General features: G+C 35.7%; 1 protein-coding gene across 1 annotated transcript; it reads left to right on the forward strand.

Annotated features, from left to right (window-relative positions):
• Window positions 1-887: 887 nt before the first annotated feature.
• On the forward strand, window positions 888-11,383 carry LOC113228198. The gene is made up of 8 exons (XM_026461443.1): window positions 888-1,161; window positions 1,512-1,718; window positions 1,880-2,140; window positions 5,793-5,856; window positions 7,354-7,465; window positions 9,190-9,314; window positions 9,976-10,078; window positions 10,838-11,383. Exons 1-8 carry the CDS (start codon window positions 1,104-1,106, stop codon window positions 11,288-11,290), a joined length of 1,383 nt encoding a protein of 460 aa, XP_026317228.1. The 5' UTR covers window positions 888-1,103; the 3' UTR covers window positions 11,291-11,383.
• Window positions 11,384-15,847: the final 4,464 nt, after the last annotated feature.

Genomic DNA, 15,847 nt, shown 5'->3' on the forward strand with positions numbered 1-15,847 from the left:
TTTGTGGGTCCTTGGCGCCTGACGCAACAGTCCGAGCCCGGTAGGCCATGCACTTAGCGTTGCAAGCTTCAGCGCAAGATCTACCAAGCCCAGGCTGAGAGCGACCACCGTCTCGTGCTGCAGAGTTTGGAATAAAACATTCCCTGCCCAACAGTGTCGCCTCGGCAATGGATGCTGCGCATACGTAAGAATCGTCCGAAGAGAAGTTCTATAGCTTCCATGGGAAGGAGGCGTAGAACTCTCGGAATCCGTCCCAATCTGCTGACCCATAATAATAATGCCAAACATGACGCCTCTCAGGTGGTCGGGGGCGTCTGGTATGGGTAATACTCACTTCAGAACGGATCAGTAGATGATCAGATGTTGGCAAGCAGGCATGGCGGGACACTCGAATGCCGTCTGGGTGAGGCGTTAGCATTAGGTCCCGCAAACCAGAGGTGACCTGACAGAGACCGTGACAGAGGTAACATGACCTTCAATGTGCGGTACTTTGGTTGGATCATCAACTAATTGTATGAGGTCGCATGTAGCGGCAATGTCGCGCACAGCTATTCCTGTATAATCGGTACGTGCTGATCCTAACCACTCTATGTGATGGGCGTTAAAGTCGCCGAGAATCAACACCTCATCAGGACATCCACAAAACCCACATCAAAGTTCCACAACAACTGCAATGCAATAATATCCTGAAGTGTTAAGAAGGAAGAAAATATTTATGTGGAATAATTATATGGCTAGACTGGACGCCACAGTGCCAAGAAATATTGTAATGGAATCCAAGAAAGAAAGTATTAGTCTTGGCTGTATGGCGCATTAGTGCCTTTGCCTTTTCCAATGGAAAAAATAGTACGAAAAAAAAATTATAGTTATTTCTAGTGGTTAGATCCTCTTTGGTTATTTCGTGGTTATTTCGTAGTTATCCTGGTTATCCTTCGTTTATTCGTTTTTACACAGGATTGGATCATTTATACGTATGTTGTTCTATAATAATTTTAATCTCGGAACGTTTTATTAATCAATTCTAGGACTATTACATTACAAGATACTTGTGCGTAGAAAGTAAATACAACGATGTACTAAGTGCCAGTACTTAGTAGTTGTTGATGAAAACAATGGACCGTGCTGAAGAGGAGTTAAAATGTCTTTTTGGATGCAAGTTTTGTAAGTGCACTTGTTTACTTGCCTAGGGGTAGGGACACAGTGTCTAATCAAAAGTATGGATACTTTAGTCCTGCAGATTTTCCCTACTTAAAGACAGAATAAAAAACTTGTATTTGCATTTTTTTATTGATTTATGATTTTTGATTGAAACAAATAGTAAAAAGAATTTGATTAATTCGAAGAATTGATCAATGCAATCAATCGTCATTTCACATAATTTGTGTTATTTAAATTGCTAATTTCCCACTCTTCCTCGGTCGCGACACTGGGTTTCCCTAGTGCGGGTGCTATGTTGAGTGTGTGTGTTGTTATTATTATTATTAATACTAAAAATTATAATGTTATTTCAGATTCTGCATATTTACATATGTTCCCGGATCCTGCCAAAGAACGAAAGCTATTTGCACAGTGGTTACAAGAAACACAGCATATAATCAAAGAAACAGAACCAGATATAATATATAAAAAATACAGAGTGTGTCATGAACACTTCGCATCTCACATGAAATATGGACAATTTATTTCAAGAACTGCTGTACCTTCTCTTAATTTAAAAGGTAAAAGTGTACCTTATCATGTAAGTCATAGAGTGGCATGTTTCTTGTAATCATTAACTCGGTGGCAGTTTTATTACTGGTGTGACAAAATAGTGGAGTAATTTCACAAAAAATAATTGAATATCAACTCAATACAAATTTAAATGCATCTATGTTTTCAGATAAAAACACAAATAAAAGAAAAAGAAAAGAACCTGTGACTAATGTAGTAAAACCACAAGATAATAATTTGGCAGCAGCACAAGCTGAGGACAATGTTTCTAAGACAGCATCAACTCAAGATGATGTTTTGGAAGAACCAGTCAGATATAACAATTATGCAGCAATATCATGTAGTTTGAATGCAGATCATGATTATACCATGATGTATGATGACCAAAATAATGATGAACTTTTCAAGGTGGATGAAAAAGCAGAGGAAGGTATGAAAATAATTATTAATACAAAGATCAAACACTAAGAAAAATTCAACTGGCTGAATTCGAATCATCACCTTCAGCCATCAAGTATATAACAAGAAATAGCGACGAAATATCCATCCCTGGCAACTCATCAGGCAAATGTGCTTTATATCACTTAAATACCAACTTTCGTTTGCGCTGAAATCACAAAGTAGAAAACTGAAATTGTACAGCACCAACAACTGACCTGTGTGTATGTCTCCATATATTTCAAAAATATTCTGTATTTATTGTAAAAAGATAGTATCTCTAACAATGAGGGGGGCTGTTCCATTTGGTGGTGTGGGAAAAACAGCAAAACATCTAATTACAAAACAAACGAAATCACATTTCATCGGTAATTAAATATTAAATATGTAATTTTGCAATTTTCGCCCATTGTAGCAAAGCTCAAGTTAATTATTGTTATTATTACGGTGGCTTCGTTTGGGGCCTATGAGGCCCCTCATCACTGCGACCATAAATGATCTATTGTGATCACCACTAATCACAGCTCGGAGCTAACACCAACAGCAATAAGGAACTGTAGGACTTTTCTGGCGCCAAGCTGAAGTTAAACAAGTCTATTTGAAGTGACGACACCCGTCAATTGTTTCGAATTCGGGCTGGCCAATAGGAGCGCAGTTGTCACAGTAATTGTAGACTAGTTTATATAGGTAATTCACCTGGACAGCATCATCTAGGATTCTTCAGCGCTCACTGGGCAGTAGGGACTACTTTGGGAAACTAAGGTTTGCATCTTCTAGTGGCTGACTAGAGATGTCACTTTAACAATTTGCTTTGGAATGGTTCAGGAGTTACCTTACTAACTGCACGCAACAAGTACAATTGTCGAAATCCAATGGTGCTTGCCTGGTGTGAGATCTGAGTGCTGTTGACAGGGGTGTGCCGCAAGGCTCTATATTGGGGCTGTTGCTATTTGTACTTTACACTTCAGATATTACGAGCTGCATTAAAAACTGCAAATATCACCTCTATGCGGATGATGTTCAGTTACATCTGTCTTTCGATCCAGATAGAACCGCCGAAAGTACAAGTCTCATTAATGAGAATCTACACCGCTTATCTATTTGGTCCAGGAACAATGCCTTGGTCTTGAATCCAATCAAATCTCAGCTTTTGATTCTAGGATCTTGTAAACACGTGAGAAACATCCAGTCACTAGCGCCAGTTCTTTCAATTAATGGTGAGAAGATTGCTCAGGTAGCGGAGGCCCGAAGTTTCGGTATAATTATGGACGGTCGTCTTAAACTTGACACTCATGTGGCCGAACTTGTTCGTAGTTGCTTCTATTGGTTAAAAGTGATCTACAGTATTCGACCGTTTCTCAGTGTTGATTTGCGTATTTCTCTACGTGCAGCATTGATGTTATCTAAGATCAACTATTGTATCACGTCGTCATGTCATGCCTTTTGTCTAAAACACTCAAACTTCTGCAGCGTGTCCAAAATGCATGGGCCAGATTTTGTTTTTTTATACATCCTCGTACTCACGTCACTCCTGATCTCAATGCTGCAAATCTACTAAATATAGGGACTCGTCAAAATCTCCTGTATGCAGGACTTTTATTCGATATAGTTAGTTCGATATAGTAGAACAACTGAAAATCTTTACGAAAAACTAATGTGGTCACCTAGTATTAATGTACGCTGTACTGTGTTCTTATGGTACCACAACATAGAACTGCAGCTTTTCGAGGTAGTTTCAAATACTGGGCCTCAAAGTGCTGGAATAATATTCCACCACCTATACGCAACGAGACATCCAAACTCAAATTCAAAGCACTGTACCAGCAAGATCTACTCTCACTTCAAAAATCTGTGTAGTGTGTTTTTATTCTTTAACGTAGTCTGTCTAGAATCGAATTTTGTTGTTGCTTTGATCTATTCTTATTATGTGTATAATTATATTATAATACTAAATACATTACACAACATTAAAACCTCTTTACAGTCACAACTTACTCCTACAGCTGTAATTATATTCACATTCGCTCATGCACTTGCATGTCAAACAGGTTAGTTTAGATGCACTATTTACATTTTACTATGTATATTATTATTGTCAATGTATAACTTTATTCATAGTCGTTATATTTTTGCTTTCTAATAATTTGACTCCTCTCGTTGGTCCTGACTGAAAACCAGTGTTAGGAAAATTTGGTATATGCTGAGTCAGCGCCGTTTCACTGCTATGACTTAATCTGCATTTGTGTTATATCAGTGAATAAAGTGTTTATCTATCTATCTATCTAATTGTACTTCATATTTTGTAATGAACATAATATTACAAGGTATGAAGATGTTATTGGTCCATATCGACTTTAGATTTGTTTGTGAGGGTGGGAGTTTACTAACGTCAATTGCAACTACAGAATAAACAAATTAAACATGTTATGTAACTTACCAACTGGCATTGGTAATGATCGCCGTAATTTCTATATTATTTTTACAAAATGATGCTGGTAAGGGCACAACTCTAGTTGGCCGCCATTAAGGAATAATTATTATTGTAATAATAATTTACCATGCTCGCTGACCAGGAAAGCCTATCACAGCCTAATGGTTTAACCTACTGCCACTCAAGCAGAAGTCGTGAGTCGGAATCGGGACTCGCACCTCTTGAGTTGCATCTCGAGAGTAATTTGAAATTCTCCTTGAGCTTTTTGGTGAATGAAAACATCGTGATGAAACTTGCACGTCGAAGGTTGACATCCCTCGGTAAACGTGTGAAGTCTCCAACCAGCATTGGGTCCCGTGTCCAGAAGTGGGGTGTATAAATGGGCTGATGATGATGATGATGAACCATCCTCAACAAGTTCGATTATTTCTGCAATAAGTAAATTAAATAAGTTTATATTCGTCACCAAATAAGAGGCCAAATTTGACAGCTAAAGAACGCGATTGTATGTAACTTTGAATGCAATCAACGAAACAATAAACAAACAATAATTAGCATAATTGAGTTTAAAAAAATACATAAATTTTATTGAAACATATAATATGACGAAACATATTTGAAGTACTATTTTCGCACGAATTCCAAAATAAAACACAATTTTGAGTTACTCCGAAACGTCCTGAAAACAGTTACGTCCTCAATTTTTTTTTTAAATAGTGTTGTAAGCAAATAATGGCCGAATTTCACCGAGTCACTTCGATTTCTCGGAAAAAAATATTGACTTACTGAATATTAAAACAAAAATGTATAAAAATAGGGGTAATTTCATCTTTTTATGTAGTTGTTTTATCGATGAACATACTTATTTACACTAAAATCTCGTAATATACTCTTTATGAATATTATGAAATCAAAATTAAAAGAAATGGATACAATTCATACGAAATGAATTGCTTTTAACAGAATTGCACGATTTGGCCTTTTAGGCCCCCTGAACAACAATGAACCGCAAAATAATCCAAACAATCACAAACTCTTAAAATTTTGAATCGATTTCTCGTGAAAATCGTATAATGTGATTACCGATATGATTAGTCCACATCCCTATTCGCGTCACGATGACAAGTGTCAAATTTGGCCTCTTATTTGGTGAAGACTATAGTAGCAGTAGAAGTATAAGCACGCCATAAACAAGTATCTTTTTCCATTTCAGAAAAACGGAGTGAAGCTTACCATGAAGGATATTCTTGCAATGTATGCGAAGGAATTATTAAAGGGTAAAGAAACTTACTTAAATAATGAGCATTGACCGAAATATATTCTTTTCTTTTGCCATCATTTTGTTATTAAACATAGAGTATAGGCTGGGCATAAATTCATTTATATGTTGTATTATCTTATCCTATCACATCGCTGGCAACTCCTCACTAGCGTAGTGATGGATTTTTTTTATAATATCAAATGACGGGACGAATAGGTGCGCCTGTCCATAACATTTGCAGTGCCATTCAGAGCTAAGTTAAATAACAAAGATTTTACGTACACTGCCACTGCGCCCGTCACCCTGAGTCAAAGTCAAAGTCAAAAAATCATTTATTCCATAGGTAAAATTTTTAGACTTGAAAATGTCATGTTTTAAGCTACTGCTCGTTCACTACGCTGACCTCCCTGAGAAGAACGAGCAAGACACTCTAGGGATTGCTCTTGTCAAATAAACTTAAATGCTATGGAACACACTTTCAATCATAATTGTGTGGAATCTAGACTCAACAAGAGTCTTTCCATACTTCTTTATCTAATCCATACTCTTCAATTTTATAATATGACTTTTCAATTAAAATACTTTTAATGTAAGTAAAACTCAGGAAATAATAATCTTAATATCGCACATAAATAAATAAATAACGCACACACTCAACATAGTCGCACTAGGGAAACCCTGTGTCACGGGTGCCATGGACACGCACATAGACAACCACAAATTACACCCAAAGTCACGAGAGAAATAAATATAAGCCATACAAATATTTCTCACGACCCGGGAATCGAACCTGGGACCTCTGCGTGGCATGGTAACCGTTCGGCCACTGAGGCAATTGACATGACAACTAACATATATTATCTCAAAATGGCTTTAATTTATATTAATATCACCTATGTAGTTTCAGAGCGACAGTATTGTCCTGTCACTTTGCAATTAAATCGTAAGTGAATGGACACATCAATATGGCGAAATTTTGAAGAAAAATTATTAATATAACGCAATTTTGAGGTAAAATATAACATGACGCCATTTTCGAGATAATACTATGTTAGTTGTCACGTGCGATATATTCTCCGGAATCTTATTGTAAAAACGTATACAGTTCCCCATAAAGGAATCGTTTATCTTAGTTAAAGGAATTCGTACCATGACTATGGACTTAGTTCGGTTATTATTGTGGATTTTTTCTTTCTTAATGAAATTATGTATATTTTTACGGGCATACAAAATATTTGAGTAAATGTACTATGATGCTACAATCATGATACCAGTCTCCTTAATAAGTTGGCAAGTCCCATGTGCCTGTAAGTTCACCAGTACCCTTACCCATCTAAACCGGAACGCAGTAATGCTCACATTACTGCTTGGCGGCAGCAATAGATAAGGTGGCAGTGCTTCCCTGGAGGAATTCTTTCACAAGGAGTTCTACTGCTACTAAATGATATGTTACGTGATGTTTACGTCGATTATGATTTTATGTTGATGATGAGTGATGATAATGGCATTTCAGTTATCGATACACATGCGTGCAATGTCGGGACTTCGATCTATGCCATAGATGCGAAGAAAAGGGATTACATAGTTTACATTATGTGTTGAGGATACCGAAACCCAGGGCTAATGTAAGTACGAACTTAGGCACCGTCCTATACAGTGGTAGTACTTGGATTTTGAAATCTCTTTATTAACAGAAAAAGTTACACGTAAATGTAAATGAGTGAATTGCATATCGCTTTTCATAGCGTAGCCATCTCGGAGGTCCCGGGTTCGACCCCGACCGGGTCAATGTAAAAAAAAACGAATTTTTCTTTATTGTCTCTGGGTGCTTGTGGTACCGTCGTTATTTCCGTATTCCATAGCAGTTACTTACTTTTGGGTCAGAGCAACGTATGTGATGTTATCTAATATCTATTTATTTATTCAGTCTTATACATAGGTATGTTGTTATTTTTAGACACGTTTTTATAAGACTTCCAATCCATTATGCCAGAAAAGTAAACAAACCGGTTTGGTTAAAATTCTAAAGCAATCACTCAATAAATGGAATAAGCAACACTTTCACGTATAATTTTGAAAATTTCGACTTGACATCTCATCACTTTTTTATTATACTTTTTACCAGCAATATTCATTTGAATAACATCTTAAAATCTTATTTGAAAAATTTTTGTTCAAAACTGATCAAATATGATGATGATAGTAATCAAATATAGATTTGTGAATAGTCAACGGTTGCATAGGGCTCTGTACGGAAATAACTCATTCGGTTCATTCAATTAAAGTTTTTGTAATCGATTAGTGAATCGTTAATTTTATCACAATCGAATGAATATCGCTCCCGGACAAAATTCGAGCCACCTTACATTTTTATCCTTAAAGGGCTAGAATATATAAATACAGTTATCATTGAGGAAATAGTTTTCTCCAGTTTTTTAAATTCAAATTTTCAATAAGGAGTTAAGGAAATGACGTTTAGTATACCAATTTCAAAGTTGCATAACAGCGTTTTTGAGCAATCAAGCATGTTTTAAGCTAAGGGCATTTAATATTAAAAATGCAAGGTGGCTCGAATTATGTGTCCGGGAGTATATAAGATTTGAAGGAGGATTTAAAATTAGACTTCGGAAATTTTAAATTTGCTTTTATAGGTTATGTTAAAAAGTACTCTAAATTTTGTGTACGAAATATCATCACTCAGTATTAAATAACATATTTTTTATAGTAATCAGCAGCGAAATCGCAAAACCCATTTTATTTTATAAAACCCAGCTGTTCCAACTGATTCAATTAAGCGAATCAATTCATTCAATTAATTAATCGATTTGTAGTTGGCAGTACAGTTGGTCATCACTAAACTGTCCATGGTCCGGTCAATGATCTGTTTGTTTACTTTACTGGTACATTGGATTGGAACAAAGTATAACATAGTAGCTACATAAAAAATAAAAATTATTATAAGAACTTACAGTCGACGTTTTAAACATTAAGTCAATTAACATTGTTTTAATTCATAACATTTTATAATGTAAGTAAATAAATATAAAGTCTACTACTACTTGGAGCGTCGGCACGGATTTTGAAGAAGCCGGTTCGAATCCAGCCGGATCGAAGGAATTTATCTTAGTGTTCGATATTTGCATTAATAAATTGTAACAAACTAGTGGAGTAATTTCACAAAAAAATTGAATATTATGATAGTAAAACATTGTGATATTAAATAAAATTCATATTACAAAAAAAACTTAATTTAAAAGCACTCAAATATATTTCGGACAAGTTGCGCTCGCTTGTTGCTAATACTCATAAAGCATTTTTTTTGTTAATAGAAGGGTATATTTTCTTACAGGATGACGTAGAAAACCTTTTAAGCATCATAAGAAGAGAATTGTTCGGCGAAAACACAGCGAGCCGTAACACTACTCCGAAAGATCAATTTGACCCCATTCTTGATATGTGTGTAAACGTGGATAGGTAAGTGCTTGTCACAACGACGCCATACGAACGCTTTTATAAAAACATTTGTAGATATAGTTGTATTTTTAGGCTTCACTTTAGATGCGAAATTGCAATGGGGTTCATAAATAACTAAGTTACCGAAACAGCTCGCCCTTTAAACTTTCAGACGTAGAAACTAGATTGATTTACTTTAGCTACTTTCACAGCTGCTTGACATACGGCATATTGCTTTAGGATAATGCCGCCGATATTAATAGAATCTTTATCCTGCAAAAACATGACAGAAGTTGAAAAGACGTTACCGCTAGTGTAAGTGTAAGAAAAAAAAGTATTTGCCAAGTTTTATTGGAATAGATTGGCGGAAGTGGGTGAAATGTAATAAACAAAATTCTTACCCCCTTAGTGGTGGTATATTTTCTTCACTGAGGTACCCCCTGTCCAACAAAAAAAATCATCGAAATCGGTTCACAAATGTCGGAGTAATCGAATAGTAACACACACACACAGAAACACACACGCACAACTGTTGAATTGAGATCCTCCTCCTTTTTTAAGTCGGTTAAAAAGTATTTCCACAACATTTCGCTGCAATGTAAATTGAACATTTTACTTTAGTATTTTATAAACTTAAATAACTTTAAAGACAATTAATACGTATTTATTTATTTTGTTTCAGTGTAGAGGAAGTACTGTTTGTGGATCCAAAGGCGTCTGATAAACCATCTATTGCAAATCAATTACAGCATAAAGTAGATGAGATACACGTTGAAACTAATAATGTAATTATAAAGAACAAACAATTTAAGCTTCATAAATTATATGTAGTATTTCATTGCCCTTGGTGTTAATAGTCGAAACCAGGGATGGACAAGCACCCCGGGTTTTAACCCAGCACTTTGTTAAAGCCAGGTTTAAATTGGGTTAAAACCCGAAATCGAGGGCGAAAACTATTTACTATATATTTGTTCTTTTTTTTATAACATCAAGTGACGGGACGAACAAGTCGTGCGCCTGATGGTAAGCCACACGCCTGTCCATAACAGTTGCTGTGCCACTCAAAGCTTTAAATTGCAAAGATCTGAGGGGCACTGCCACGGCGCCTGTCACCTTGGATATAGGTTGACCAGTCCCATGTGCCTGTAATTTCACCAGCATCCTTACCCTTCAAAACCGGAACGCAGTAATGCTAATATTACTGCTTGGTGGCAGAAATAGGTAAGATGACAGTACTTCCCTGGACGAACTCTTTCACAAGGAGTTCTACTGCTACTAGATGTAAATCGAGTTTTATTAAAATTTAAATGATATTATTACAAAACGTTTTTGCTTTCTGATCTAGACTATTCGATTTGCCTTTCTATTACATCGATTCGCTTGAAAATCGCATTAAAATAAATCGATACAAAAAATCGTTAGACATATACACTTGAATCGATGTTCATAAAAATCAAGTTTTTGACCAAAAGCCTTTCGTGTACATTTCCACTTACGTCCGCATATTGTCTGAATATTACTAAAAAAAGCAATTTTTTTTACAGGATATTCGACCAGAGACGTATAAAAAAGCTATTGCCACCCAATTTTATAGTAATAATAGGAAGAAAACATTACCGAACATTATTGAAAAACGAAACGCATTTTTGCAACAAAAAGAAAATGATAAAATACGAATAGCAAATGTGTCTTTGTATCGAAAATTTAGTGAAAATCTAAGTTTTCTACCTTTATCAGATCCTATCACTGCCGGTGGTGATGATGGCGTAATTTTTTGTGATAGTGGCCAAAGTGAAAAGGGCGCAGTAAGACAAAATGGTAATGTAAATCTACATAGCGCACAGAAATTTGCTCCAAGATGGCTGCCGAAAAGAGAAGTAATTAGTAAGGAATCAAGTCAAGCAAAAGCGAGACCGAAAATTATTATTTGTAAATCAAAATTAGTAAGAAAAGCGAAGCTTAAGAAAGGTAACGAAAAGATTTTTAGTGTATTATAAATTTCGATTCTGTAATATTATGTTATGGCATAATAAAACACTCATTTGCATAATCTAACGATATATTCGCGTTGCATAACGCTTGGTCCCAACGCGCCTTTCATTTTTACGCGAATGTGTGCGTCCGCACACGGTGTGCGCACATACAAGGCACGTTGTTATTTTGTACGGAGTTACCGTACTTGTTTTATTCTATGATTCTAACGACCTCAGAGGCCCACAATGTAAACCACATTGTGTGTGCTGGATACGGAGGTCCCGGGTGCGATTTCCGGTACTATCAATTTGGGAAATGAACCTTTCTAAATTGGTTCTGGTATGGGTATTCTGAGAAGTCCCAGAGTGAATTCCGTTACTCAGGTACTCAGGGAATTCTCTAGTTGGAGACCAGGCAATTGATGCAGTCGTCTGGCACATATCATTATTATCCTGACAAGTCGCTACTGGCATTTGCATTATAATAAAAAGGTCGAGCACAGTGGTGGCCTATGCGCAGCAGCGGGACAAAGTAATTTAAAAATAAAGGATGAAATACTTGTTAGTGGTAGTTACATCGATGGATTTTTTTGTTGCAGCGCGCATTCTTCTGACAAGATTGTCGCAAGAAGAAATCGACGCCGCAGTTAATAAATTTAAGAGAAAATGAGAAATATCAAATATATTTTTGTAAATTAATTAGTGTATTGTTTGATTTCATAGTCCCTCAGTATGTTTCCGTACATAATGTGATGTTTCTTTGGCTGTGTTGCGTCATTAATGATACAGGTTTACAAATAACCTGTTCAAAATTCTAGACATGTGCTGCCACCTATCTGTTGGTAATGGACTGGTATAATATTCTATTATCTGTGGTAATGGTTTGTGTATGTAGGAAGCATAGGAGATGGCAAAACTTTCTACTTATTTTAAATTTCTTACAAGTGTGTTAATTGGGATGTATTTAAGAATATGAAATCAGCCTGCCAAATTTGTATATACAATCAGTTTTTTGCATTTCAGTAACTATGTGCTTTAAGATACGAGTTTGAGAAAATAAGGCGACGGTAGAGCCATTGAAGAATGAGTAGGAACTTAATCAGATGGTAGATATTAAAATCCTAATCTAATTTCCTTTTGTTTCGATTGCAGTTTTTAAATAGCGTGGTTTAAACAAATACTACACTTGCATGATCTAAAACGCCTGTTCAATAATAAGTGTTTCGGTTAAACGCCGGTAGATGGCAGGGACTTCAGGGTTGCCTATTTGTTTTGCGTACCTATATTTTTTGAAACAATGATTAGGTAATGTTCATTATAATCTTCGGTGACTTCGTAACGGCATTCGCAGTACAACTAGTTAACAGTCGATTCCATGAAAAGAAGTGTGGTTTTAGCGTTGTAAAGCATCGGTGTAAACGTGGAACATACCTGCCCAGTACGACAAAGGTGAAATAGGAAATAAAAATACGTCAAATTATTTTTTTCACATTCATATATTTTTTCATTCAAATCACTATAGATATTCTGTATATTATGTAATCGTTATTGATACAGCTAGGATAAAATATCTGTGGATCTCAACTTACCTCTCTCTTCGTCTAAATTTACCCCTCTTTAGCCCTATGAGTACCGTCGCCACATTAACATGAACATGATTTGAGATTTTTTATAAAAAAATATAAGCATATTTGTACAAAAACTAACTTCATTTTAAATAATATGTTACCGACATTTTTACGTTTACCAGACCAAGGTTTTCAGTGTGTCCATTTTTGATAGCTCCACAGATATTTCGGTTGGGTTGAACACATGTAGAAAGTTTAAGTAGTACATAATAAGTTCTTGCTAGCTGTCTGCTTCCGACTGGAAGTGCTGGCCGGTTATCATGACACGTACCACTTAAAAACATTCACAAGAAACTTTCTGGGCCCTTACCAATGTCAAAATACGGCCTATCTTCAGCCTATTGATATCTGTTGCGACAAAAGGACTGTCGGTCCATGGAAATTAGGCAAACAGCTAGTGTGCGATACGACCTGTATGGACACTGGCTTCTTACAATGTCCACGCAAGCATGATCTCAGCCGTTTCCTTCTTAGATGGCTATAAGGTAGCCAGCCTCCTGGGCACGATCCAAAATCGTAGCACTTGATCCAAAACTTTAAAACTTAAACTTTAAAAGTTAAAGGTATATACATACAAAATATGTTTTCATTTTATTTTATATTAACTCTATGTAGGACACAATGTCTTTTATTTAATGCCAATATGTTAATTAAGTATAAAAATCTTATTGACTTGTTTTACATTGAATAAACCTGCTTTCCGGATTATAGCCATAGCCATACATAGCTATAGCTCAACTTTTCAGCCTTTGGCAATATATTCCTGTTTTCTTTTGGCAGGACGCTCAATAGACTAGGCACTCCTTAAATTAAATAGGTTACAAACTATATTACCAGTCTTATAAACCATACAGTTGCGCAACGAATGTAATTGCGCAGAGCAACGGTGGGACACTCGAGAGGAGTCGGGCGGCGACGGCCGCATCCTGCAAACACGCATAGTTTGCCGGATCGAGCGCTAAGGGTTGACGCATGCGTATTTTTGAATATATTCGGTACGACTGCACTCAACGAGTGAATTTAAGTCCGCGTAATAGTATTAAGTATGGCGTTATATTTGTGTAAATAGTTTTAGCTTAACTGGTACATAACCAGTTACACAGTTTTCAATACGTTATGTACAAATTAGCAGTAAGAAATGTATAATAGAAAAGTATTTGTAATAGATTAACATGTGAAAGATGAATAAATAGTACAAAGGGGGTGAGGTAACTTTTGGCGGGAAAAGGAAGGCTCGCTCACCTATAAACGGCGCACTGGCGCCAATAGACACACAGGCCAAAAACAGCCTAAGCTCGAGATACATCGAAAAACCCGAAGAGCCAGCAGCCAACCTTACCAGACAAAAGCCAGCCTCCAGATCTTCACAGTATATATATACAATCGTTGTTTGATTTGAAACCAGTCATAGGTGCATCCCGCACAGAATTTGTTCAGCAGTTCTACGAAAATTGTTGTATGTATATTATATAACGGCGTACATAAAATGTAATTCGGTGTACGTATGTACCTAATTCGAAATCGAATTATTAAACTTACTAAGTAGATTTCAATCACAGCCATGCTCATTCTTTTTTGGTTTAAATTGTTCATCCCAATGCGAATGTACTATAAAATCTAAAAATAAAGTGTCACGTAAATATTTGGCAGTGCTACACTTGTAAATCTTTACTAATAGTAAGTAATATTTAATAATTATCGCGTATTGATAAGTAACAATTATTGTTAATATTTGATTACGTCATAATAATCACAATTTTGTTTCCATTTTTGACAACCCTTGCATATCTGCGTACGACAGCGTGAGAGTAACTATTATAATAAGGGTGGCGGTATCGCCAAACATCAAACGCGTTGCGCTACTGTAGGAAACATATCGCCTCTTGTATAATATAAATAATGACCTAAACCAAAACAGTATTTTTTTTCGTATATCGTAGCGCTCTAGATACGACTCCTATTACTTTAAAAAATCTTCCAGTTCAATTTTAGTCGTCACAAAGTAAGAGGCCGAATTTGACAGCTATGGAAGATGATAGTATGTAACTTTGAATTCAATCAAATAAATTGTAAACAAACAATCCGGGCGATGTAGTGCAAAAATTTTAAAGGCGTTAACTGTGGTCAATTTTATCGACAAAAACACCCTCATATCGGTTCCTCACCTCCCTCAAATTACAGCTACTTCAATTTTTATTCTGAAAATAATCCCTTGCCTACTTAAACACACCTGCGAAAAAAGGTTCACAGACACAATTAGCCTACGTTTTGGTGTCATTTGGAAGCTAAGAACATTAACTACCAAAAATAAAGTAACACGAGCCCTATATATTTTGTGCTAACAAGATGAATTATACTATAAAGTCTCTTATTTTCTTCAGAATTTTGCTACTTAACTACAGGTTGTACTTATGAACTTTGTTAATGTCACTACAACAACTGCATGTTGTCACCGCAATCATTTAAAATACTTATTTTTATGTTAAACTCTATATTGCTTAAATAAATGTTAATTGTTCTATCTAGAACTGAAAACTAATTACTCGAAAAATAATCTTAATGATCAAAAACTCATAAAATGTCAAATCGATTTCTCGTGAGAATCGATTAATATGGCTATCGATATGTTTAGTTACATCCCTATTTAGGTTGCAATGTGTCAATATGTGCCTCTATATTGTGACGACTACAGGTGTTTTTGAGATAGGTCGTTATTCTAGAAAGGCATGGATATTATAATGCTGTGCTAATACTATAGGATATAAAAATATCAATGGCACAAACAATGAAAATACCTCCATATTGGATTATATTAAGTAATCTATCATTTGTAATGTTTAATTAACGTCACGTTTCACTGTAATGATGTGTATATGTTTTTTTACAAAAATACGTCACTATACTACAAATTTTTTAGGATGATCCCTGTCATAGGGATGAGGTAAAGTTGATA

The sequence above is a fragment of the Hyposmocoma kahamanoa genome, unplaced genomic scaffold, assembly GCF_003589595.1.
Source record: "Hyposmocoma kahamanoa isolate Upper Pololo Valley unplaced genomic scaffold, ASM358959v1 224, whole genome shotgun sequence".
Classification (NCBI taxonomy): Eukaryota; Metazoa; Arthropoda; class Insecta; order Lepidoptera; family Cosmopterigidae; genus Hyposmocoma; species Hyposmocoma kahamanoa.

What these genes read in the sequence shown, in the direction of transcription:
- LOC113228198 (XM_026461443.1), top strand. Translation starts at nt 1,104, where the DNA reads ATGAAAACAATGGACCGTGCTGAAGAGGAGTTAAAATGTCTTTTTGGA. An exon ending in GGATGAAAAAGCAGAGGAAG is followed by an intron (nt 2,141 to 5,792) that starts GTATGAAAATAA and finishes TTTCCATTTCAG; the next exon opens with AAAAACGGAGTGAAGCTTAC. An exon ending in ATGTGTGTAAACGTGGATAG is followed by an intron (nt 9,315 to 9,975) that starts GTAAGTGCTTGT and finishes ATTTTGTTTCAG; the next exon opens with TGTAGAGGAAGTACTGTTTG.